At 44.1% G+C, this 26,660-nt stretch overlaps 1 protein-coding gene across 5 annotated transcripts in view; it reads right to left on the reverse strand.

The window, feature by feature from the left end:
* JARID2 (jumonji and AT-rich interaction domain containing 2) overlaps positions 1–26,660 on the reverse strand; it is a gene marked incomplete at its 5' end in the record, with an annotated part of 306,278 nt that overhangs the window by 44,791 nt on the left and 234,827 nt on the right. For all 5 annotated transcript variants that reach the window (XM_080656845.1, XM_080656844.1, XM_080656843.1 and 2 more), the window contains one exon: positions 17,568–17,744. In XM_080656845.1, coding sequence (XP_080512971.1) covers positions 17,568–17,744 — 177 coding nt within the window. The remainder of the gene's footprint in view (positions 1–17,567; positions 17,745–26,660) is intronic.

Consider the following 26,660-nt stretch of genomic DNA (forward strand, 5'->3'; position numbering starts at 1 on the left):
TGCGGAGAAAAAGGAACACTCGTGCACTGCTGGTGGAAATGCAGACTGGTACAGCCACTGTGGAGAACAGTATGGAGTTTCCTCAAAAAACTAAAAATGGAGCTCCCATTTGACCCAGTAATCCTACTTCTAGGAATATATCCCAAGAAACTAGAAACACCAATCAGAAAGGATATATGCACCCCTATGTTCATAGCAGCACAATTCACCATAGCTAAGATTTGAAAACAACCTAAATGCCCATCAGCAGATGAGTGGATTAGAAAACTATGGTACGTCTACACAATGGAATACTACGCTGCTATAAAAAAGAAGGAATTCTTACCATTTGCAGCAGCCTGGATGGACCTGGAGAGCATTATGTTAAGTGAAATAAGCCAGGCAATGAAAGAAAAGTACCACATGATCTCACTCATTTATGGAAAATAAAGAACATTATAACCTGATGAATTAAAAGATAGATACAGAGGCAGTAAAGCACCAAACAGACTGTCAAGTTACAGCGGGAAGGCTGGGGAGTGTTGGGGAGGGAGGGAAATAGATCAACCAAAGGACTTGTATGCATGCATATAAGAACACCAATGGACACAAGAAACTTTGGGGGGGGGGGGGGGGATGAGGGCATGCGACAGGGGGCAGGGGAGCCTGATGGAAGGTCAATGGGGGGAAAAAGGAGATATATGTACTAATATATGTAAATACTTTAAACAATAAAAAAATATTAAAAAAGAAAAGGTGCAGCCTGTTATCAAAGAAGTGCCAGCTCCATAATGAATTACTTTGTTCAGATTAAAAAAAAATAACATTCTATGTGTTTGTTAACATTTCAAGACACTGTATGAGCAGTTAAATCCCCAGCCCTGCTGTTTAACATCTGGGCAAGTTATTTACGCCCTCAGTTTTCTCATCTGTGGCCTGGGATAACAGGTGCCGCTGTGCGGGGAGCCCCTAGCATAATGTGTGGGGCTTGGCAGGCACTTAACATTTGGGGGAAATTATTACTGGGTATTTAAAGGACTGTCTCAGGTTACTACATCATCAGATTGGGGCAGGCTCTCCTCCTGCCCCGCCCTCCCTACAGATACAGCATAAAGAAGGGCTTCAACACAGACAGATGGCTGGACTGAGCAGGCCCTTCACCACCTCCTCAGGGAACACAGCGGCCACCTGCTGCCTCCCAATATCCATTCCATGGGAGAAAGAGGCACTGTTCATGCCCTGCCCAAGCAAGAAAAAATGCAATGTTAAAAAACCCCACATCTCTACCAGGTTAATGAGTGTCTTACACCTTGGGGGATCCCAGAGTCCCTTTCAAGGGACCCCCTAGGTCAAAACTGTTTTCATAATTATCCTACAACATATTTGCCTTTGTCACTGTGTTGATAATTTCAATGATGGTGATGGCTAAAGGTGGATTAGCTTTCAGGGAAATGCAAATCAAAAGCAGCTGAGAACCCTGGCCAGGTAGTTCACTTGGTGAATGTCGTCCCCATATGCAAAGTTGTGGGTTCAATCCTTGGTCAGAGCACATGCAAGAATCAACCAATGAGTGCATAAATAAATGGAACAACAAATTGATGTTTCTCTCTTCCTCCCTTTACCTCTTAAACCACTTAAAAAGCACATGAGATTCCACTCCACACCCACTAGGATGGCTATACTCAGAAAGATGAATGATGAGGATGTGGAGAAATTGTAATCCTCATACACTGCTGGTGGGAATGTAAACTAATGGGGCCACACTGGAAAGCAGGCTGGGGAGTCCCAAAGGATGGATGAATCTGGTACTTAAGAGAAACAAATGGAATATTATCCATCCATAAAAAGGATTCAAGTATGATACATGCCACGGCACGGACCAATCTTAGAGTCACTACAGTAAGTGAAAGAAGCCAATGACAAAGGCCACATATCACACGATTAGATTCACATCTAATAACCAGAACAGACCAATACATAGTGACAGAAAGTAGACTGGTGGCTGCCAGGGACTGGTAGGTTTGGGGAAAATGGGAGTGACGGCTGATACTTACAAGGTTTTTCACCGAGAAGGTGCTAAACAATGTTTCAAAGTTAATCATGGTAAGGGTTGCACAACTTTGTGACTATACTAAAACCTGAATTATACACTTTAAATGGGTAAATTTTATGATGATGTGAATTAGAGCTCAGTAAAACTTTTCTCTTTTTTACAATAAAAGGTGGGAAAAATAATGCTGTAATACGATCAGTGCAGTAGCCCCAAATTATTTCAGTAATTACAGTCCTCTTCACAGCAGGTGAACAACAAACAAAGCCAGTGTCCTGAAAGGATGAGGACAAGCAGCACAGAGTGTTAATGGTATTAAATCTTACCCTTGAGGACACACACTTTATGTGATAAGATGAGAACTACAAATAAAGCACTTCTCCTGCGTACTGAAACAGGACAACTGTTTCCACAGAAAAGCACTTTTGAGACTGTTTAAGTTGCAAGCTAGCTACTTTTTTGATGGCATGCTATTTTTTATTTGAAAGAACTACAATTATTTGTCAGCCATTTACTAAAAAAAAAAAAAAAAAAAAAAAAAAAAAATGAATAAAGTAAGCCTGTCAAGGAAAATAACTAACAGTTATTGCTACCAATGACAGAATGCACAATTTCAAGCACAAAAAAAATTACAATTTTGAGAAACCTATACCTACCACCATGAGCCTGACAGCCTCCAGCTCTTAAGGCCTTTCTGAAATGATGGGCTGTGGGGCTCTTTAATCCCACACATGAAAGGTGCCAACAATTAGAACAGGTGCAAACTCAGTGAACCATCATGTTCAAACGATCCATAGCTGACATAACAAAAGCATGCATAGTAAGAGATCCATTCAAAGTGGAAGGCAACCTGATGAAAAGCCCACTGTTACAGGTTCAGGTTCCTGTAACAACGGACCTTAAAGAAACTAGCACTGGTTGAGTATGGGTGGGATGTCAAAGAATAAAATAATCTACAAAGGTTCCTCTCCTTTCCAGCCACTTATCTGTCTGAGACTGATTTTCTTCACATATGTCAACCAAAACTGAATACTGTGAGACTGAATGCAAAAGTAGGTGAAAATCTACTTAAATGTCTTCTACTGAGACAGGTATTTAAAGAGACTTGTAAAAATGTAACACAATTGCAAGTCTCCTCACCTATAATTTCTTGGCTTTAGAATCTAGTTACTTTTCATAAAAATGTTATTTGGGTTATCTCTTTTAACATTGTGTTAACATTGTAACCCTCATACACTGTGTACTAATAAATGGGTTTGTGTTATTTTTAAATGAGTAAATATTTTTAATGTCCTCAGTTATAAGTTTAATGATAAGTATCAATAAATACAATCCACATGAATAAAAGCCTTCTGGACTTGTATGCATGCATGTAAGCATTACCAATAGACATAGTCACTAAGGGGTAAGGGCATTTGCTGGAGGGTGGGAGTGGCCTGCCAGGAGGAGGGGAGTAAGGGAAGGTGGCAGAGGGGATAAATGATAATTAATGGAGACGGAGACATGACTGTGGGTGGTGAACACACAATACAGTGTACATATGATGTGTTGTGGAACTGTGCACCTGAAACCTGTATAATTATATTAACCAGTGTCACCCCAATAAATTCAATAAAAAGGAAAAATAAATTTTAAAAATAAAAATAAAAGCCTTTTTTTTGGGGGGGGGGTGTGGGGGGTGGGGTCCCAAAAAGCCTGGAACTGCTGGGCTGGATTACCTTTCTCAAGGTTGGCCACACTGTGGTTCCCAGAGGCTTCTACACCTGCCAGATACCCAAAGCTCAGGCTCAGAGATAAAGCTTCCTAAATCTGAATCTGCAGAAATCATTTGCTAATATTTGGCCTTGGACTGGTTGCCTACCTGAGCCTTAGTTTCTCCACTTACTATCTCTCTCATAGGGTTGCTCTGAGGAGTCCGTGAGAAGATGCTCATCTAGGAAGGGGAGTTAGCAGGGCAGGAATCAGTGCTGGCTAAGTGATAGCTTGCTAGGATCACCACGCTGCTTCCAAGGGTGTCAATGTCAGATGTGTAGCAGGGCATAGGCACAGAACAGTGCTCCTAGTCCTATAACCCCCTTCCCAAAGGAACAAAGGGCAAGGCCAGCTGCAAGCTGGGACATCATGGGAATTCATTAAGTGGCATTGGTTAGCCAGCAATATCTTTCTGAGATCTGGGGGAGAGAAAAAACAAAAACCCAGATCCTTCCTTAGCACTTCAAACAAAATGCACAAGTCTGGTTCTATTCTAATGCCCTGAGGAGTTTGCCCACCACCCGTACTGCATCAACTCCACAGGGCAAGGTTCTGGAAGCCAAGCCTGCAAATCAGAGATGGTGCTGTGGGCACCTTGATGACAGACAGAAAGAGGAAACCAGAGGTGACAGGAAGACATGTGCCATTAACTTCACACACAAAACTGGCTGCTCTATGAACCACAGTACCGTATTCTACTAAAGACTATTTTGATCAGATAAATAGAAAAATACAAACATTTAAAACTGAATAAAATAATTTTGATTTTAATTTAAACAGTGAGATAGTTTTCCAATGACTCTACTTTCTGTAACCATCTTATCTTGCTATTTTATAGAAGTGATATACCCAAATGGCAAACACAGCCAAAGTCAAATCATGTGTTAAATGGAAAGAAAGGTGGAGGAAGGTCTGGGCAAAGATGATACAGCCAGAGAAAAGGTATATTTTGTACTCAACAGCTCATTAATTTTAAGTGTCGTGGGAACCTGCCAGTTTTACCCCTCCAAGTAATTATCTTTTGTCTTCATTTGTAAGATGCTTGAGAAGGGGAGAGAAGAGGAAACAAACAAACAAACAAACAGAAAATGTTCACTCTCACTGGGAAGGACTAAACCCAGACCATAAGAGATAGGAAGACCGAGAGAGTTAGATGGATGGAAGACCTAGGCGCACTGTCCCCAATTAAAAGGAATAATTGGACTCCTTTCTTTAAGGGAGAGAGGAAAAGCATTTATCACAGTAAACCGTATTAGGAAACTAAAATGTACACAAATACAAATAGCTCTTACATTAATGAACAGAGACAAATATATTGATTTGTAGATGCATACTCTGAAAGTTAAATTGCCTATAGACAAGTGTTTTCACACCACAGCAAGCAAAATCTTTAAATCCAAAGGATGCTATTTTGATTTAAGGTCATTTCATGCCTGAAAAGATAAGATTGGCTCCCAATAAGAGATGAAAACGAAATGAGCAAGAGAAGTTACTTCCGAAACATCTACCTGCAATCCTGCCATCCTCTGAATGGTAGAAAGCTACACTTTTCAAGGAGGAGCTCACACTTACAGCTCCAGGTTTATACTCAATGATGTCCCAGGTAAGCGCAGTTCATATAGTCAGACTGCACCAAGATTCATGAAGCTGGTCACAGGTCTTTAAAACCCTCACTATAGAGGGATGTGGAGAGCTAAGCCTCTTGGTGGGATGTGGAGAGCTAAGTTGTGGCCTCTAGTTTCCAGATCACCAAACACAGCTGTGCCTCCGCTTCCTGAATCACAAACCAGTGCCTCCCCTGATCTGCCCTCCAGGAATCACCGAAGTATTTATTAAGTATATAAAATAAAGTACAAAATGTGCTCTGTGTTCTTCAGAGAAAGGAGTTATGCAAATATAAGAAGGTTGACTTTTTAAAAGCTCCTGCTGCAATGGCAGAGATAAGACTCACTTCTGAAAACAGTAATTCCCTTTAAATAGAGCTGACAAGACCAGGCAGTCTCCATTACCTGCTCACATCCAGGCACCCCAATCTTGCTACTTACTGTTGTTAACGAAGCTACCTCATCTGAACAACAGGAGACAATCCTAATGACTGCTACTAGTTGAGTTTTGCCTGGCGTCTGAAAGAAGTTATGATATCCTGAGGTAACTCAGGTGAAGCTTTCACCTGCTTGACAGAAACATGGACAAGTGTCATTACTGAACAGTGGGCCAAGATGTCTGCTCACAGAGATACAGGACAAGAAGGAAAGAATGAACACAAGGCCGGAAGACAGGACTAACCCCAAAATTACATAAAATAAGACCTGCTTCCAGTCCGTCCCCCAAAGCAAATTGAAGGGACAAAAAGAGAATTATCCTATATAATAAAAGCCTAATATGCTAAGTGTCTGATCAGCCAGTCGGCCATTCAACCAATCAAAGCGTAATATGCTAATGATATGCTAAGGCTGCTCAACTGCTCGCTATGATGTGCACTGACCACCAGGGGGCAGACACTCTGGTAGGTTAGCTGGGGTCTGGCCGATTGGGACTGAGCGAGATGGGCTGGACATGCCCTGGGGCCCTCCCGGGGGCCCTCCCTGGCTGGCCAACCTCCCGCATCCCTCCCTGGCCCAGGTCGTGTACTGGTGGGGTCCCTCGGCCTGGCCTGTGCTGTCTTGCAATCCGGGCTGAGGGGGACCCCCCACCCCGAGTACACGAATTTCGTGCACCATGGCTCTAGTTATAAATAATGAAGAAAGTGTTAAGGAAAGGAAAAGAGAAGCCCTCCAAGTTCCTGATCTCAAGCCAGATATTTAAATGTAAGCTTCATGTCATTACAAGGTGTCTGACTTGGGGAAGACAGACTCCATCAATTGGCTGGCATTAAATCCTTGTTACTGTACAAGAGCTGCACTTGCTCCCTGGAGCCAGTTCAACTTTGAGTCACTATTGTCTGAACAACGGAATGTCTGCCAACCTGTGCCAGCAGTTCCAAAGGGTTTTCATGCAGCCTGTGTGAGTGCTGTAACCCAGTTTGCCCTGGGCAAAAACAGCTCCACTAACTCAGCTACCGCATTCATGTGTGAAACCAGGGAAGGCAGCAGGAGTCCCCTTAAGATCTCGCAGCACAGCTCACCCACTCTCAGCACCAACCTCACTCCAAAATGCAAGAGACAACACCCACAGCAACTCAGTGCACCTCAGACTCCAGCACCACATGCCTGTTCTACTGGTTTACAGGGCATTTGCAAAACCCCTCTTGAATTTCTACACAGTCAAATCCTAGCTCTTTGGCTATACACAGAACAAGAAAAAAATCCATTACAAAAGATTTTCAAAGCAAATTGAATTTTCTTTTCTATGTCAGAACTTATATTCTATAAGTCATAGAAAGGTTTTTTGTTTGTCTGATCAGAATTTGGTTGCCACTGATCCCAGGTCTAAAATTGTGAATACATATGTAAAATAACTACCAGGGTTGGATAGAAGTGCCATTTAAACATGTTTCTTACATCTATTCCTAATAACTTCTGATAATAAAGTTTAAAAGGGCAAATGACCTTCATGCGAATATAAAGGTGAGGGCAACAGAAAGACCATAAACCAGGATGAATGGTTTTTGTCACTGAAAAATGGTTTCTTGGCCTACTTGGCACTCAAAGGAGCTGAGGAAAGGACAAGACTGATTGCTGGTGACTAGTGCCACAGATGGTGCCCACATCAAGAGGCTCTAAGGCATCTGCAGCACGCTCCAAAGTGCCAGGGGGGAAAACATCTGGGCAGATGGCCTTTGGGGACAGCAGGCAGTGGGCAGAGGGATCTCATGCTCTGTCACTCTCAGAAACAAGACAAAGAGCACAGAACTAGGGGTTATACTCAGAGGGGGACATGCAGTAACTCCGGAAGGACAGGTGAATAAAGTGTCTGTAGATGGGGGTTTCATAAAACCCTGTTTGCAAGGGGATGGCCAACCACATCTGAAGTGCATGGTTCTGGCCCACCTCTGGGTGTGAAAAAGGACTCTAACCATTCTTAACACACGGGGAGAGAGACACCTTAAAAATGTGTTCAACTGGAAGACACCTGATATACGCATGGCCAATTATACAAGGAAAATTGATCATTTTCCAAATAAAAGTATTTTACCAAAAAAAAAAAAATCAATATAGAAATATTTGCACTGAAATAAGGACTATTTTCAAGGTTCTCCAAATGAATATCAGGAGTCTGATATTCAATCACACACAAGTCCCTCCCACCATCCAGCCAGGAAAAAGATGACTCTACCTGCACATTTTAGTCTTGGGGAAACAACACAACTTCCCAAGTGACTAAAGATTCCACTTAAGGCAGGCCAGATGAATTTAGCTGAAAATATTAAATACTGAGCAGTTTGGTGAACAGCTCAGCAATTAAATTTACGATGTCATGATATAAACATCCCAGCCAACTATGGACAACAAAATTGATTAAAGGTTCCAGGAATCTAACATGATACGAATTTCTTCACAAACGCAGGGTATTTTATTTTTTAGAAGAAAAAGTCAGGGGCAGAGCCCAGTCACAGGAGTAGCCAGTCCCCATGCACCGGGATTCCCTACAGGTCAGGACTGTGCATCTGTCACTCACTCAGCCCTAACAGACTCTTATTTATCTTTAACTAGTGGCCTGGTGCACAAAATTCGTGCACATTAAAAGGGAATTAGAGGAAATATTTTAATATTGCTATTTGCCCTTTCTCTATAATAGAAGTGTCAGGGATGAAAGAAAATGTACATGAAAATCTCTCTCCTGTCAGAGTCTGGGGCACGCCACGTGACCCAGAGTCAAGTCCCTGCCCACCCGTGCGTGCATCGAAATCGTGCGAGATCCAGACCCAGCCGGCCCCACCCCAGTCAAGACCCACAGGGCAGGGGGCACAGCCTCAGGTCCCCCAGCCCCAGTGCCAGGGCATGGGGCATGGCCTCAGATCCCCAGGAACCGGCGCGAGGGCACGAGAGCGCAAGGGCATGAGGGCGTGAGGACCATTTGCATATTAGCTCTTTATTATATAGGATAAGCTGTAATGCCCACTTAAAGTGTACCACCCAATGGATTTCTGCATATTCACAGAGCTGCCCAACCATTAGCATCCTGTAAACTTAACCCGTTTTCATCACCTCTAAATAAAATGCCATGGCCACTTATTGGTGAGGTCAATAAGGTTACACACTCAACCCTCACTGTGTGTCAGGCATGTAAACATGCTAACCTTCCAGATTCCTTTTATCAATTGTAAGGCTGTTATAGGCTTCTTGGTCTTCTCAGTCACATGTAGTGTTGACAATGATAGTCAACAAGGCACTTTCAAACTGCCATGTACTGTTCTCGATTATGTTAACCCATTTAGCTCTCACAAAAAAACTTATGAAAAAGGCTCATATTATCTCTTCTTCAAAGATAAAAAAAAATTAAGACACAGAAAACTTGCCCAAAGTTGCAATAATGACAAGAGCCAGCACCATGCCCTCAACCACCATGCTACGTGGCCTGTGTGCAAAGTGGTGGCGATTAGGAACAAATAGTTTATAACCTGACTCCCCATGGACTGTACTCTTAAAAACAAACTCCCAGCCCATATTCCAACTGTTTAAAATATTCACTCACCTTAACAGGAAAACAACAACAAAAAACAAAGGAGCTAGCTGCCAGAGGTTAAAGAAAGGACAAGAGGATATTCCATGAAAATGTCAATGAAGAAAAAAGCATCTGTCAGCTAGAGAGCATCTCACTGAGCTGCTATGGTGGGACCTTGGTCCTGTATACCCACCCCTCCACTACCCAGAGAGGGGCCTGCATGCACCTTGGAGGCCACCACAGAGCATAAATGTGGTCAACTCAGCCCAAATGATTGCTTTCTGCCCCTCACACAACATGCCCCCCATGTGAATCCAAAAGCAATTAAATCATCCCAGCTGGGAATCCAATGGCATGTTGTTTAAAGAGTCTTCGGAGAAATGTCCCTGTTCACAATGACATGAGCACACAAAGGCACAATGGTCTCTGCCACCACTTTTATTTTTCCTAAGTGCAGAAAAGCACCTGAAGAATATATAATACGTGCCTAATGTGAGCAATGAACTTTCACCGAGTTCTCTCTGCAGATGGGTGACAAACGCCTCACCACAGTGACAACACCGAGGAAAACACAAAGCCAAGATCATTCCAAACAAATGTATTAATTCCTCTGCTCTACCACACTTATCCTACTGGGGAAAAATAACCAATTATGAGAACTTTGCAAAAACTAAGCCATTTCAAATACCAACTTCTGACATAAACACTACAAAACAGTGTTTCTTGTGTTGTTTTGTTCCAGATAATGATTACCTCCCCTAAGAGCTCTGGTCTTAAGATCATCTGAGACGCTGTATATTAATGAGTATTTCTGAAACTTTGAAGAGCTGTTGAAACAGAAGTTGCTGGGGGCCTTCTTACTGTAACATCTAAGTGTGAACCCAAGGCTTAAAGGCCAGTGATGCTGTCCTTGTCACTTTAGATTATGAATTTTAATAAACAAGTCCATTTCCATTAGTATGCCTATGTAATGTTTGCAAAATTCAACATCTGCCTGGGGACAGCAGGCTCTTGGAGGAGACTACTGGATCAGGCTTCTAGCCAAGGAAGCAGAGAGCTGTCCCAGACAGGCCCATGAAATACTGACTGTAGGGAGGATACAGGGTGAACTGCAGGGTGTTTGATCCTGGCTCCTGCTCTGAAGGGAACCCTGCTGCTTCACTAGGCTTCAAGTTTTGGGAACAAACAAGATAAAGTGAGACACAATCAGCAGTGTGGTTTCTAGTGTCTTCAGATTACACAGCCTACATAAAAACTGTTCTCCTAAAAATGTGGCCCAATCAGGGTTTCTAGCCAGAGCTGCCCAGTAATAGTGTTAAGTTTTCCATATTTTGTTTTCAGTGCATTTCATACACACACACACACACACACACACACACACAATTAGTGGCCCAGTGCTGGCCCGGGCTGGCCCGGCCCCAATCGGGGTGGATAGAGGCTGGGTCTGTCAGGAGGAGGAGAAGATGGCAGGAGGTTGGCTGGCCCGCCCTAATCAGGGCCCCATCAGGGCTGGGCCAGCTGGGGAAGTGGCCAAGGGCGATTGGCTGGCAGGCTCCGCCCCCTATTGGGGGTGGGGGACTGATTGGGGGTGAGGCCAGCTATGGAGAGAGGCTGTGGATGATTGGCCAGCCAGCCCTGCCCCTGATGAGGTGTGTGTGTGTGGGGGGGGGGGGGGGCGATCTGGGGTGGGGACAAGCAGGGGGAAGGGCTGCAGGAGGTTGGCGGGCTGGCCCCGCCCCCTACTTTGATGGTGGGGTCAAGGGTGGGGCCAGCCAGGGGGAGGGGCTGCAGGCCAATCAGAGTGATGGGTGCCCACCGGGGGCGTGGCCAGTCAGGGAGAGGGGCTGCAGGAGGCGGGCCGGCCAGCCCCGCCCCCTATTGGGGTGGGGGGTGCGATCAGGGGTGGGGTGGCCAGGGGGAGGGGCTGCAAGAGTTGGCCACCCAGCCCCACCCCCTATTGGGGTGGTGGGGGTGGGGTGCGAGCAGGGGTGAGACGGCCGGGGAAGGGGAGGGGCTGCACGTCTATTGTGGTGGGGCAGGCTGATTGGGGACTGGGCTGGCCTGGGGGAAGGGAGGGGTGTTTGGCCATAGGCCCGCTCTTGATCAGGGTGGGAGAATCCAATCAGGGGCAGGCAGGCAGGAGGGAGGGGCGATGAGGTTGACCAGCTGGCCCCACCCCGATTGGGTGGGTTCACTGGCTACAGTGGGCGTCACAGTGACCGGTCATTATGGTCGTTATGGCTATTATGATCGCTGGCTTTTTATATATATAAATATAGATATCTATCTACTAGAGGCCCGGTTCACAAAATTCGTGCACTGGGGGGTGGGGGGTTGTCCCTCAGCCCAGCCTGCACCCTCTCCAATCATCCCCTTGGGGGATGTCCGAATGCCAGTCAGACATCCCTCTCACAATCCGGGACTGCTGGCTCCCAATCGCTCACCTACCTGCCTGAATGGCCCTAACCGCTTCTGCCTGCCAGCCTGATCAGCCCCTAACCACTCCCCTACCAGCCCGATTGCCCCCAACTGCCCTCCCCTACCAGCCCAATTTCCCCCAACTACCCTCCCCTGCCAGCCTGGTTGTGGCTAACTGCCCTCCCCTGCCAGTCCCTAACTGCCCTCCCCTGCTGACTTTGTTGCCCCCAACTGCACTCCCCTGCAGGCCTGGTCCCCTCCAACTGCCCTCCCCCACAAGCCCGGTCACCCCCAACTGCCTTCCACTGCCGGCCCGGTCACCCCTAACTGCCCTCCCCTGCCGACCTGGTTGCCCCCAACTGCCCTCCCCTGCCGGCCATCTTGTGGCAGCCATCTGGTGCGAGGGAATGATGGTCAACTTGCATATTACCTCTTTATTATATAGACAGATTTTTTTTTTTTAATTTCAGAGAGGAAGGGAGAGATAGAAACAACAATGATGAAAGGGAATCATTGATTGGCTGCCTCCTGAATGGCCCCCACTGGGGACTAAGACCACAACCCGGGCATGTGCCCTGACTGGGAATTGAACCATGACCTCCCTGGTTCATAGTTCAATGCTCAACCACTGAACCACCGCAGCTGGACTCTGTGCATTTCTTTCCCCACATTTCAGTGAGGGGATCCTCCTGGGAGAGAATACAGATGTTGCTAAACTTTCTGACATGACTCAACACCCCTGGCATACAAAGTAGGGAAAAACACCAAGAGAAATACCATTACAGAGAAACACAAAACAGCAACAGCAGCTGGCTCTGCACTTTCCTGTGTGAAGAGTCAACAATTCTGAGGCCCTGCTCGACATCACACAATTGTTGTGCCCTCATCCAGGTTATTCTTGTTAGAAAAATCTACTTTAACACTTGCACATTCTTCACCTAGATCAGAAATCAAAAGGAAATGCAGATGATCTGTCTCTAGGTTTTACTTTTTGGAAAATTAGGCATGGCAGGGAAAGGAAGAGCCCAGCCCTTATCTCATTCACAAACTGTGCCCCACCTTTGCTTTCCTCACAGGCAGAGAACTCACTTTAATCTCAAGAATGGTGCCAACGCTCATTAGGCATCCCCTCAAATAAGAGAATGGCAGTGAGGAGTAGAAGCAGCACAAGATGCAGGACAAGAGCATCATGGGTCACCTGATGTTGCCAGTGTCACACTCTGGGCCTTCTAATGCATTCTGGGCAGTGGCAAGTCCAACTGATCACGTGCACAACTCAGGTGCCCTCTGACACCAGCCCACATTCATTAGGAGGCAATTAGGCATCAGCACCTTGCAAATCTAACAAAGCTTGAAGCTCAACAGGTGCCCTCAGAAACTGAGAAAATGTTCAATTTTCTAAACATGAAAGCAGCCTCTTCTGAACCCCAGACAGAACAAACAAGTTGGCTAGGGCAGTTCCTGGGTAAGCCTGGGTCTAACATGTTTCTCATATACAAAATCACCTACCATCTATCCACTTTCTTTAAAGATAAAAGCACTGGTCCAATGCCAGGTAAACCCCTTCTGAACTTCCACCGAGAACTTCCCATCACAAGTGAACCCTCTAGCAGTTATGTTTCATTCTGTCATCATACATCACATTTAAACAAGCATCCTGTTTTATAACTCATTAGAGGCCCAGTGCATGATATTCAGGCATGAGTTCGTTCCCTAGGCCTGGCCGGAGATTGAAGTGCGAGCATCTGGTGTGGAAGGGCAGGTCCCATCTGACCTCTGGGCCCTGGGCTGTACCTGGGCCCCAGGGCCCCCACACGCCTCCCTCCGCCTAAGTCACGGCGCCTGAGTCCCCACACGGAGATGCAGTTTGAGTGCAGCCGGATGCTGCGGACCAGGGAACAGCATGGGCCTTGGGCCGCCCAGTAGCACTGCACAGAAGCCGGACAGGTAGCTCGCTCTCTCCCGGCAGGCCTCATAGAACGGCTCCTGTGCAAACCCACAGGGAGCCCGATCGGCCCCTATGGTCTTGGCAGCTGTGGCCCAGGCTCCCCACAGCTGCCCAGCACCTGAGCATGCGGGGCTTCCCCGGTGTGTGAGCCCTGGTGTCCTGGGGGAGGGTAGCAGGGGGGGTGAGAGTGAGCTTGGCGGACACCCCGCATTCTCACTGCACCTCCATCCCTGTCACCCCTGTCCCCAGGTAGCCAGCGAGAGGTCGCAGTGTGTCACCGATGCCCTCAATGTTCCGCGCCACCCCTTAATAGTCAGCGCACGTCATAGTAAGTGATCAAACTTCCATTCTCCTGGTAGAACTCCCAAGGGGACACTTTGCCTAATAGCCTTTTATATATAGAGATGGGTACCATAACAAGGAATTTTAAGGAGTTCTGCTCTACATGTACAAAGAAATGGGACTCAGCAAAAGCAAAGGAAAAAAAACACACACAAAACAAACAAAACCCACAACTTCTAGCTGTCATGGTAACCGCTGCCAATGTTTGTTATCTATTTATGACAATGACAGTGGTCAATGTAAAATTGTTATTCTCTTGCCTTAGTTGAGAATTCAGCCAGGTCCTTCACCCTCATCCCACCACCTTCACATAATTCCCTGTGATTTGCTTGCAGAAACTCACTGCCACTTCACATCATAAACCTGCAGCTCATGTAAAAATACAAGTAAAGAAAAGAATATACACACACACAAAGATCATAATTTTTGATACTGGAAGTTGAATCTATGAGAAAATTGTCTAGTCAACCAGCAGCTCAAATAATCTGTAAAAAGAAGGGAGCTGAGGACCTAACCACAACTGCACAACACACAGGGGACTGCTTCACCTGATTACCATTGACTGGGGATTCAGCAGTCCAACCACAGGCAGCAAATGAGAGGTAACATCACACACACCTGCTCTGATACAGTACTGATGAAATATATGTTTACTACATGGACACAGACTAACAGGAGTCTAACTTCCTGTTTTGTTCATATCTACTACTCTTGATTCATATTAAACCAAAAAAGTAAAACTATAAGATTAAATACTTTCTCAGTATTTTCTTTTTTTAAAAACGCTATAAGTCTCCCTCTTGCTTCATTCTATCTCAGGAAGCTCATCCATCCTGACAGCTTCAGCCAGCAGCTCCACAATAATAAATCCCATCTGTTCTCTGTAGTTCTTCTGTCTTTCACCATCACCACAAGCTCAAAAGATAATAAAGTTCTTAACTACCTCCAAATCAATTCCCTTCCTAATTCCTGTTCTATTACCTTCAACACTGCCTCTTCAGACAGTTATGAAAAGCTGACCATTTCTGCTTCAAAATGCCCCTTGCACTCTTCTGCATTGCTGTATGTTCTCCAGTCAAGCCTCTCAGCAGCTGTTTCCTGGCTGGAATCCTTGAACTCTCGTCTTCTCTCCTTTCACTTCAGACAAAACCCTGCTGCTGCAGGAATCATTCTGACCCTGATCTGTTTCATCCTTCTGCCACATCTAAAACCATCAACAGCTCCCTATTCTCTATATCTGAATCCTTCCTCCTGTCTAGCAGGGCGTATGTTCTCAACGCTACCCTGTGGTTCCCACTTATCCCGAAGTGGACCCTCAAACTGGAGGGTCAGTGTGCCGTGATTCCACAACTAGGTAATATTCCACATTCCCCAGTTTATGTGGAATTTCATAGGTCATCTCTACACCTGTACCAGCATTCCAAATCACGTATACAGCTCTTTCAACTATCAAGATTACTTGGTGACCATACTGCAGATAAAAAACTTTATCCTGACCCTGGCCAGGTAGCTCAGTTGGTTAGAGCATTGTTCCCATATGCCAAGGTCGAGGGTTTGATTCCCAGTCAGGGCACATACTGTATAAGTCAGGACTGGTGTGGCTTCGTTGGGCATCATCCCATGCACCAGGAGGCTGCCTGTTCGTTTTAAGGTCAAGGTCACATGTCTGGGTTGTGGGCTTGATCCCCAGTAGGGGAGTGCAGGAGGCAGCAGATCAATGTTGCTCTCTCCAATCAATGTTTCTCTCTCTCCTTCTCCCTTCCTCTCTGTGAAAATCAATAAACTATTCTTTTAAAAATATTTTTAAAAACAGAATCATCCAACAAATGCATAAATAAGCGGAACAACAAATTGATTGTTTCTTTCTCTCCCTCAAATCAAAAACAAAAAAAATATTAAACACAACCAAAACTTTTTCCTGAAAGGTTAAAAATAAATCACCATTTTTTTTTTTTTTTATTTATGCTCTGGGATTATTAACCACATCACCCCAACTAAATTCTAAATCTTTAAGATGTGGGTCTCATCTTTACCATGTTTATAGACCATTTAAAAAACAAGCAAAAGCAAGAAGTGGGAAAGATGAACAATCATTAAATTGACAAAGTAGAAAAGCCCAACAATAATGAGAGGCAGACAAATTCCCAGCATGTCTAAGCTATGCCTGTCTCGGACCTCTATTTCTCATTGAGTCCAGAAAAACACCTGGTGCACCGTGCACTGCGTGGAGAAAAATGAGAAACATTTCTTTCCTTCAATCACCAATGGCAGCAGTGACTTTCTACCAATTGTACACAAGGCTCCCTACCTCACAGGGTCTCTGAGTCCTACATGAACGACAATGTCTAGCAGAGTTCCAGATAGGAGCTCAAGAGAAAACAGCCATCAGATCTCCTACCCCACTGTCACTGCTTCACTCTGCTTTTCTTACTTTCTTTCCCTCTCCCCATGCTAATTCAGTTCTCTATCAAGTCCTCTCAACACCACCTAGCCATATTTCCATCTGTGCCTCCTCATTTTTGTACTGATATCCCTGTTATTTATATTGCCATGACCAACTTTTGGGCCCTTGTTACTCTGACTAGGTCATTGCCTACAATTACAGCCATCCAATATGTTTCCTTTTCTTCAGGTCACTTCCCTTTATCTAATACTCATAATCAATGCCAGCTTAATCTCTTCACTACCCATCTCCAATTAAGTCACTTCCCTGTTGAAAAACCACTAGGCACTTTCTTAAGCCAACTTAAATAGTTTCCTCTCTCAGAGATCCAACCTTTTATCCTACTCTTTCTATAACATTCTAGGAAAAAATCAGTCTAGTTCATAATATATTTGCATTTACCTGATTTCACAGGCTGAACAATGGTTTCCTTTCTACACTAGCTCCATCTGCTGAAATCATAGTAAGTTGATCACAAAACTTACTTCATGAAACCTTCTTTACCATCTTGATTAGATGGAATCTTTTCTGATTCCTAGTATCTGCAGCTCTTAGGGAATTTATCATTCTCTCCACAATATAACAATATCTATACTCATCTTGAAAATCTACTTATCTAGAATAGACTTGCCTCTACCTTGTAATACTAATCTCTTCACCAAGTGTCTTATACTTAGAGGAGTATACACAACTAACTACCTTTACCACTGACAAGCTATCAGTCATCATCTCATCTTTTTAACAGACAACCTGTTCCAGCTCTCTCACCCAAAGCTTTGGATTTTATTTTTTGAAATATATTCATTGATTTGAGAGAGAGAGAGAAAGGAAGTGAAAGGGAGAGAAACATTGCTGTAAGAAACAATGATCAACTGCCGCCTTCTGGGGATCAAACCCAAAACCCCAGCATGTGCTCTGACCAGGAATCCAACTGGTGACTTCTTGGTGCACGGGGCATTCAACCAACTCAGCCACACAGGGGCCAGGGCTTTATTTTTTTCTTTTTAACTCAAAATCCACACTGATCCTACCGTGCCCATTGTGGACGTGCTTGTGGGTTTTTCCTTTCCTGGGGGTTGACTGGCATGAAGATGAAGCATTGTTGGTGGCTGTCTTGACATCTTCTGTCTCATCATCTTCCTCCTCGACATCCTCCTCGTCCTGAGAGCTTCCAAAATATACCATGCTGTTGGGCAGCGCAGGAGAACCTGGAAGGTTTAAGAAAGAGGCTCATCAACACAAGCCTGGATGCTCAACCTTCCAAGAAGGAGCACTATGAACAGACACCTACTAAGTTACACACCTAAATCCTCATGATTGAGCAGACAAAACTAAGTATTCCTCTCTACTGCCTTTTTTTTTTTAATTTGTTTTTCAAATACCCTCCAGGAAATATCCCCCATCTGCGTGCTTTCAACAGATTTCAAGCAAAACTACCCCAGCAGGAGCTACATCACCAAACATAAGAAAACAAAATTTTTAAATTTCATCTGAATAGTTCAGGGTGGGGGAAAGACCACCAAAGATTGAATTGAGCAAGAAAAATAAATAAAATAAAAACATCTGATCACAGTGTTAAGGACAAGAGACTATTCTGGGGTTTGGCCCACAACAACTTCAATCTTCTTTCTCATAAAATATTTCTGGGAGAGCTACTAACAAGTAGCAAAAAAAGTAATAAATTAAATATGTGAGATTCATTTCCTCTCTTGCCCACTTTACTGTGAATGAGCTAACACTCTGGTCACATCAATAAAGATGTAAGTAACCAATTTGCTCTCCTTCCCAAACAAAGATCTTACACTGCAATTGTAACAGTAAAACCCATTCCTGTCCAAATTCAGAACTATATGCTCCAACAAGGAGATGGGAATGGATCAGCAGCAGCAGGGACTGGAGTGGTAAACCAAACAAACACCCATCTGAAGAAATGCAACAGAATAGATGCCTCCAGTCCCCTTCCCTTTGCTGCAGTGATGACCTTCCAATATTCAAACCCCCAAAAACGATGAGGGTCTCACCACTGGGTGGAAATGAAACTCCGAAGGAATTTATGGGGGGGGGAGGAGGGGGAGAAGGACCTCAGTGGATAACAGAATTGAATACAGTCTAATAGAAGCCATTTCCGAGATTTTGCCACAATCCACCCCCCCAACCCCCCCGCCAATCTCGCAAGTTTTCAACAGAAGAAAGGTTCTTAAAACTGACTTTGGGGGAAATCACTTAATCAAGTAAGCGTTAGCTATATTTCCACTGGAACAACATGTTCGTTCTTGTTCTACGTGGTTTCACAATTAGTACAAGACTGACGATGACTAAGAAAATGGGATGTCACCCATCCCAGCTTCCCAATCAGAGCTTTTCAGTCAGGACTCCCCACTTACAGGTACACCAATACTGCCGCATCCTTCTTTCTTAAATCTACCTTTACAAGTACTTATGAAAAAGCAGAAGGAACTTTTGTCATTTACTCAAAAGGAGTTTAGAGTGAAAAAAAAAAAATAAAAATTCAACCACAGGCTGCAACTCATACTAGCATGTAACATTATATAGGCAATACAGGTTACATGCTATCAGACAGACACAGTGGGAACTTCAACACTTGGAAGTTATGAACTTAGCAATTAAATTTCTCTCTATGGTAAAATGAGAGGGGATAGATTCAATAATCCCTTCCAATTCCTTCCAGATCAAAATATCCATGTTTAATTTCTCCTGAAGAGCCTTCCTACACTCTACCTCGAATGCACTGACTGATGGCTGAAATCAGAAAGCTGGGTTAGTATCAAAAAGAGCAGGTTTCTGTGCAGACCCTGCAGTAACTTCCACAGCTGACTCTGCCATCTGTTGGAGGGAAGCAGGGTTTTGGCATGTCTTTCAGGAAGTAAGCCATCATCCCCCCTTTTCCCTCCCCCCCCCCGCCCCGCCTTCTTCCTTCTCCCTGCAGCAGAAAATACAATAAATTCTGCAACTGAGGTCATTTGGAAGTAATGTAAAAATAGGGGAAAGTAAGACTCATAAAAATATTCTGTTCCAAGAGAATCAGGTAAAATCCACCTGGGACATATGAGAAAGAAACAAGGAAGTAACTTCCACTTACAGAATCTGTGGAGGATATTTAAAAACCTCAAATGCTAAGTGAACAGCAAGCATGAGACAACAATCACATTCCTTACACTCAAGATTTGGAGCGGATGGGTAGAACATTGAGTTTATGTTTCAAAGAACTAAGATGGAGAAAATGTCTAGAAGCTCAGTTCCAAGCATCCAAGTTTCATTAATACCCTAAAGAAAGAGTATAGGGTAATTTCTTCAACAAAAGCAGAGAACAACCACATCTTCTAAAAGGATTTGTTTTAACAGCTTCTCAGAAAATATAAATAAACTGAAATAAGTGGCTAAGTATTCTAAAAGAAAGCCAGAGGCTAATATAAGAGAAATGTAAAATAGGAGACAAGACGACAGTAAAGCATAGAAGGGGTTCTGAGCGATTCGCTCTTCAACTGAAACTCAGAAGAATGCAAAGTCCTTCTGATGGAACCAGCTCTGCAGTCATAAAGGACATGGTTTCTTCTAAGTATGGGGGCACAGGGGACAGAAGCAGATTGCTTTCCACTAAAAGATGATTTGGATTCTATCCAGGTGATTGACATGTTGATCTGGACCCAAAGATAAAGCACCAACAAAGAAGAGACAGTAATGAAGGGTCAAACCAGACGGGGAATGGAGGCTAGCATGATGAAGGGAAGGAAGACTCCTGGGAGAAGGGACAGTGGAGGAGAAAGATCACTGCTCAGTAATGATGAACTTTAGTTGGAGGTGAGTGGACTACTAATGGCCGTTAGTTCAAGTATTAGGCTGGCACCCATTCTTACCCCTGGCAGGTGCCACTCAGGAACACCACTCTCCCCCGGGTATGGTTAATTCTCCATCCAGGTTTCATGCAAGAGGCCACTGCCAACCCATAACCTGCCTACCAGGAGCAGCCTCATTAACTATTGGCTTCTCCCACAGGGAACAGTTCTCCAGAACCTGATGGAGCTCTTCATACCTGTAGTCAAACTAAAGCAAGTGGAAGAGACTAAATCCTCAGATTCTGATGCAGAGAACTCCAAAGCCCTGTCACCAGGTAGCTATTGTAAACCCCTCTAAGAAACTACGGGCATGTACATTTGCAAAGTAATGGAGAGGCAGAGCTAGCAGTCCAGGCCAGGAAAAACCGCAGCACTGCAAAAGCAGCATCTTTCTTTCTCCTGGAGCAAAATCAGTAAGATCATCTCATATTTAAAAAATCAAGGCGACAGAGAAACACTGACTGTCATATGCTAATACCTAGAAAATAACTATATAACAACCTCAACTATAAAAGAGAAAATGAAAGCATCTGAGAAGCCAAACCTAGTTATTACATTCATATGGAACATTATTTATTTCTTCCTACCTTAGATAAAAGCTCGATCATCTAATTTACAAATAAGCTTAGAGGAGGATGAATGTGCTACACACACACACACACACCACACACACACACACTGGAGAGGCTATTTTAAGATCCTAACAGCACACAGAAGTCTGGACTATTTATCACAGGTGAAAATTATCCCATATTCCTCATTGTAGAATGGATGAGTGGGTATATTACATAATCATATTGATGTTAAGTCAACAGAAATTTAAATTAATATTTGGTATCTGAAGATAGAAGTGTGTGTGTTATTAAAAATAGTTTGCAACTTATATACCCTGGCACATAAGTGGTAAACGTCATCTCTAGAAAATTTATTAGGAAAATTTCTTTTCAAATGTCAGATGAGGCAAACATCTGAAAAGCTTGTTATGGGTCCAGCATTCAGGAAACTGAGAATGTAGCTACAGGGATAAAAGTAACTGGACTAGAGAGCTAGAAGAGAGGTAGCTGACAACTTAAAAACGCTTCCTGAAAAGAAACCCTCCCTTTCAACAGCAGGGCTCCTCTACCACCTGCTGCAAAACACCAGTAAAATTATGAAAATAAGAGGGTCTCAGAAAGGGCTCAGCAGGCCTCGTTTTGAGTCTCACCCTGGTATTCCCAGGGGAGACTCTCCCTGTTGAGAATGAGCTGAAGTACAAGCCCTATGCATGACAGCGAGAGAGCCTGACACACAGAACTACCTGCTATGGATTGTGTGTGTGTGTATATGTATGTGTGTGTGCGTGGGGGGGGGGGGTGTTTATAACCAATGTTTTATAGAAGTGTATCAAATGTACACAGTTTTCTATTAAAATTACAGGCAGATTTCTCTCCTGATTATTCAAGTGCATTAGCAAATGTGAAAAAAAAAATCTGAACTTGGATCAGATGAGTGGAATCGGGAGTGGAGAACAGATCTGCGCTTTGCCAAGGCCGTATTTCATTACTTTCAGAATTAGCTGGCAATGTCTCCACAATATTTACTGACGTGAAAACCAAATGTTTTCATCTGGACAAAAATCAAACTGTGGTATGTTACAACCACAACAGAAATCATCTTAATCCAAAGGCTTGCTTTCGTTAATTTAGGCTGTGGTTTCTATAAAATTGGATTCTTCTCCGTAAATCATGTACACATACACCCTCCTTCCCATTATCTTCCCTCCCTGGCCAGTTCTTTATCTTAACAAGCTAAACATAGCTCAGCTCTATTTTGGAAAGACCCTAAAGGGATTCCCAGCACACCATCATTTAGCTGGGGAATCAAATTCTGTAGCTTGACCTCATAAACTCTGGGCTGGCTCACAGAGTTGGCATTTTAATGATTGAGCTTTAGGATACATAAAGAGAATGAGAAGTAATCAGCCCCTACTATCATATTAAACTGAAAAACAAGACTTCAAAATGAACTGGGAGGGACTGGGTAAGATGAGAGAGACATAGTTATTTACTGATTTCCTAAGGAGAGGAAAGGTCCATCCATTGAAACTAGAAAGTCACAGAAAAAGCAGTTGCAACAACTGCCTGAGTTCATTAATCCAAGTCTGTCTGTACCAGCCACTGTTGTAGGCACCAGTGACCCAAACAGACCAGACCAGATGTCTCCATTCACCCTGCCCACTCTACAAACAGTGCCCTGAAAGTCTGGAAACAGCTGTCACACACGACCTTTACAACTTACAAAGGAAGAAGAATTTACCACCGGATTTCCCAAACTTCAGCTATTTCCATACACCACCACATTATCTGCCATATCCAGATAATCATGGGCTTCTATTTTCTTTAAAGGAATTCCCATTCATGACTCGCATGACTTATCTCCATTGTAACAGAAAATTATTATCACTTGCCATAAAGAAAGGGTAATCATGAAAATCACAACAAAATTTTAAAACGTTCAGCTAAAGTAATTTTTGATAGCACCAGGAATACATGCAGCATGGCTTGGGGAACAGCCCTCCAGGCCAAAGCCAAACACAAAGGGGACCCCTATTCCTTGTGGAAGAAGGAGCTGCCTGTGCAGTGAGGCCCATCCTGGGTTTGCATTTTCTTTTTCTGTACCTATGTTAAAAAAAAAGGGGGGGGGGGCGCTCCACATTTGAGACCAAAAAGAGGCTGAAGCGTCAGCTTGACAGTCTCCTGAGACAGTGTACCTGCCTGGATGACAAGCACAATGTCTTTAGCCACAGTAGCTGCGATGGTCCTAAAAGCTGGAGGCAACATATGCAAAAGCACCATCGGCAATGCACACTTCAGTGATATTCGTGGGCCCACACATGGCTTCAGTGACCAAACCTTGTAACTATAAATTCAAACCATCCCTTCCACAAGTGAAAACAGAGGCAGTCGGCTTCCTATCTGCTTTCCTAAATGGGAAGGTAAGCACGTTGGTGATGAGAATCTAGAGAGGTGTGGAAATGCAAAATGAATTCAACAGCTAGAATTTCTAGAACTTGGGAGTAAGTGTGGAGAATTTCTAGAACTTGGGAGTAAGTGCCACATGAAGAGTTAGAAACCTTCAGCCACATAGGTCTTTTTAAGGAAGAAAGAGGGATGAAGTAATAACCTGCCCAGAGCATGGCCATTCTTTTCCTCTGCATTCCTCCTCTCTTCAGTCCCATTCCTATTATGGCTATCTGATTGATCCCACATTCAGGATATGCCCCACATCCAGGCACAGCTTCTAACACCACAGACACAGCAATGAGAAGGAACCACTTTCCCTCCCAACAAGGTCACCCCTGTGCTGATGAGGTAGACAGCACCAAGACAAAGCATCTTTTAATTAACAGCTGGAATAAGCTGGAATACTACCCTAATCATCTTTTCCACATTGTTGTCTATACACATTGTTGGCTTAAAACATACACAAACAAATACACATCCCATTAACTACAATGGGGTCTCTGGATCTCTTTATCTCAAATGAATGCACAGATCACACCACATAGCAGACACAATGGTTGCAGCTCCCACCACTTCCACCCATGAGTTTATAAGTGGAACAAGATAGGAAGTAACTTCATCAAGACCATATAGCCACTCTGAACATTAAAGGCTGTGCTCTCCTCACCATGCAGTGTCCACAAATCCTAACAGAAACGGAATACTGAGGGAAAGGTCACCTTGCATTTGGGACAAGAATACTAGTAATTTCTGCGCTGTCAGAATATCGATGCCTCAGCAGCCAGCAAGATGCTCAGCAAACAAAAGGGGACTATACTTACTTCAAGTTTATTTTCCTCATCTGCGTTTTCTACATGGATTTCAGAAGGACTGGAAAATTTAAGGAAATCTCTATAAAGTAGGTGGAAATCTAGAGATGACTGGGAGCCTGTGTCCCCAGCCACTGGCAGGGAAAGGGGGGGCTGCTTTATATTCGAGGAGGGCACAGCCTGGTCAGAGGCCAGCTGGCTGGGAGTAGGGCCAATCCACCAAGCAAAATGTCTTGGAGACTTAACAACTGATCATGGTCTCAGCACAATTAAAAGGGATCCATCCTCCCCCTCCCCACTTAAGAATCCCATGGTTTCATATTTCTTCATAACTAGCCTGATAAACTATCCTGGCAAATAAATCACTTGCTCAGCAAAACTCAGCCAAGAAACACACACTCTATTGAAAAAGCAAGCACATGAGGAAAAAGGCTGGTTTGATTTGGAGAAAAGAGGGTGGCCACTGAAACCCTTAGGGCAGTGAGACACCATTCTGGAGCAAACTTTCACTGTAACTGTTCTCAAAAATTAAGATGCAACACCATGCAGAAGGATCCATTTAAAAAAAGCTGTGTACCACTCTGACCCTGTGCCTTCCTCCCAGAAGAGCTCCTATAATGTAAAACGTTCCCATTTTGCTCAAGGAAGTTCATTATTAGCACCACAGTGTTCCTTGCAATTGGAGATTACTTAATTGCTTTCTAGCAGGTTAATCCCCTTTCATTCTGTGACCTCTAAATCACCCCAGGCTTTTGCATTTGCCCTAGTTAGAATTTATCATCCTCAACACCCAAAACCAGTACTCTATCAAAATATGTGCTCCTTACCCACCAAGCAGGCAACTGTCTTTAGAGAAAACACCACCCTTCTAATACCTGCGGTCTGTTCAGCTGGTCTTTTAGATTGTTCCTTCTAAATTTCAACTTGAACCCTCCTTCTCTCCGCTATATATGTCTGCCTAAGCTCACTGGGAAATAGTAAGTGAAGTGCACTCCGATGGTTACCACAGGTGCCATCTGGGCCTGTCTCAATCCACAAGAGCTGTGTGCTACCGACAATGCATGTCCATCTTACAAATGGGGACACCTGGGCCGAGGCGGCAGCCTCCTGCCTGCATTCCTACAATACCCCCACTGGGATGGCATTCCTGCAGCTGCAATTCTCCACTGAGCTGCCAGATCATCTCCCTAAATAAAGGTTACATTAAGTCATCATTAATAATACTACATTATTATTATGAGGTTACCTCTCAGCTGAAGAACCTGGGTGGTGCCCTCCTATCTAGCCCGCAGAACCCGACATATCTAACTGCCTGGTTTTAACTTAAGGCACTCTAAGCAATATACCCCAACACTAATCCATGCCTGTGCAGGGCTTCTGCCAAACCCTTTCCAAGCCCCACCTCCTTTCTACAAAGCCAACTGGTGTCACTTCCTCTTGCAGACAGCCCTGAGCAGAGTGCCACTTCCCTCCTGCTGGCAAGGTGCATACACCCTCCCTGGCATGGCATGTGTCTACTGCTATGTTCTCTTTCACTTACCACACTGATATGGCTTTCTTTTTTTTTTTTAGTCTTTATTGTTGCAAGTATTACATATGCACCCTCCCCGCACCCCCCCCAAGATACTGCTTTCTTGCTTCCAGTCTGTTTTCTAGGTATCTGGCATATAAAAAGAATTCAATAAAAGCTTGCTGAATTAGTAACTGAATGACAGCTGATCACTGAAGTGTCTCTAAGACTTGGGAAACAAAGGCAGACAGTCCAAAACAGAAAGTACTGATTCACAAAGGCTGAGAGTGCGGTTCTTGACTAAGAACCTCCCCACCCCCCGCTCGGTGGCTCAGTGGTTGAGCATCGACCTATGAACCAGGAGGTCATGGTTCGATTCCCGGTCAGGACACATGCCCGGGTTGTGCGCTCAATCCCCAGTGGGGAGCATGCAGAAGGCAAGTAATCAATGATTCTCTCTCATCGTTGATGTTTCTATCTCTCTCTCCCTATCCCTTCCTCTCTGAAATCAATAAAAATATTTTTTTAAAAAGAACACCCCCCTCGCAACTCTCTCCATTCAGCAATGCAGGACTGTGGCACCCAAGGTCAGAAGAATGAACTGTGTACTATATGGGTGGGAATTTTTCAGGAATTCCCCTTGGGAATCCACCTTGTTTGCAGGGCCCCATAAAAAGAAAAATGTAAATAACAGAATCACTTAACCTGCCATTGCTCTGCTGTATTAAGCTTTTTAATCTGTTAATAAACATAGTCAGAACAAAGAGAAGATGACAGAACTCATTAAGAATAACAAAACTGGTGAAAGAAAATGGAGTGATTGTATGTATTGCTGCATTTAGCCCATGGTTCATACCCCCTTCTCCCTCTTCTCTGCTTGTGCCAATGAAATATACTAATTATGTATCTGGCTAGAGACATGTGGCCCCCTTCAAAACAGGCAAACATT

Source organism: Plecotus auritus, assembly GCF_963455305.1.
Source record: "Plecotus auritus genome assembly, chromosome: 2".
NCBI lineage: Eukaryota > Metazoa > Chordata > Mammalia > Chiroptera > Vespertilionidae > Plecotus > Plecotus auritus.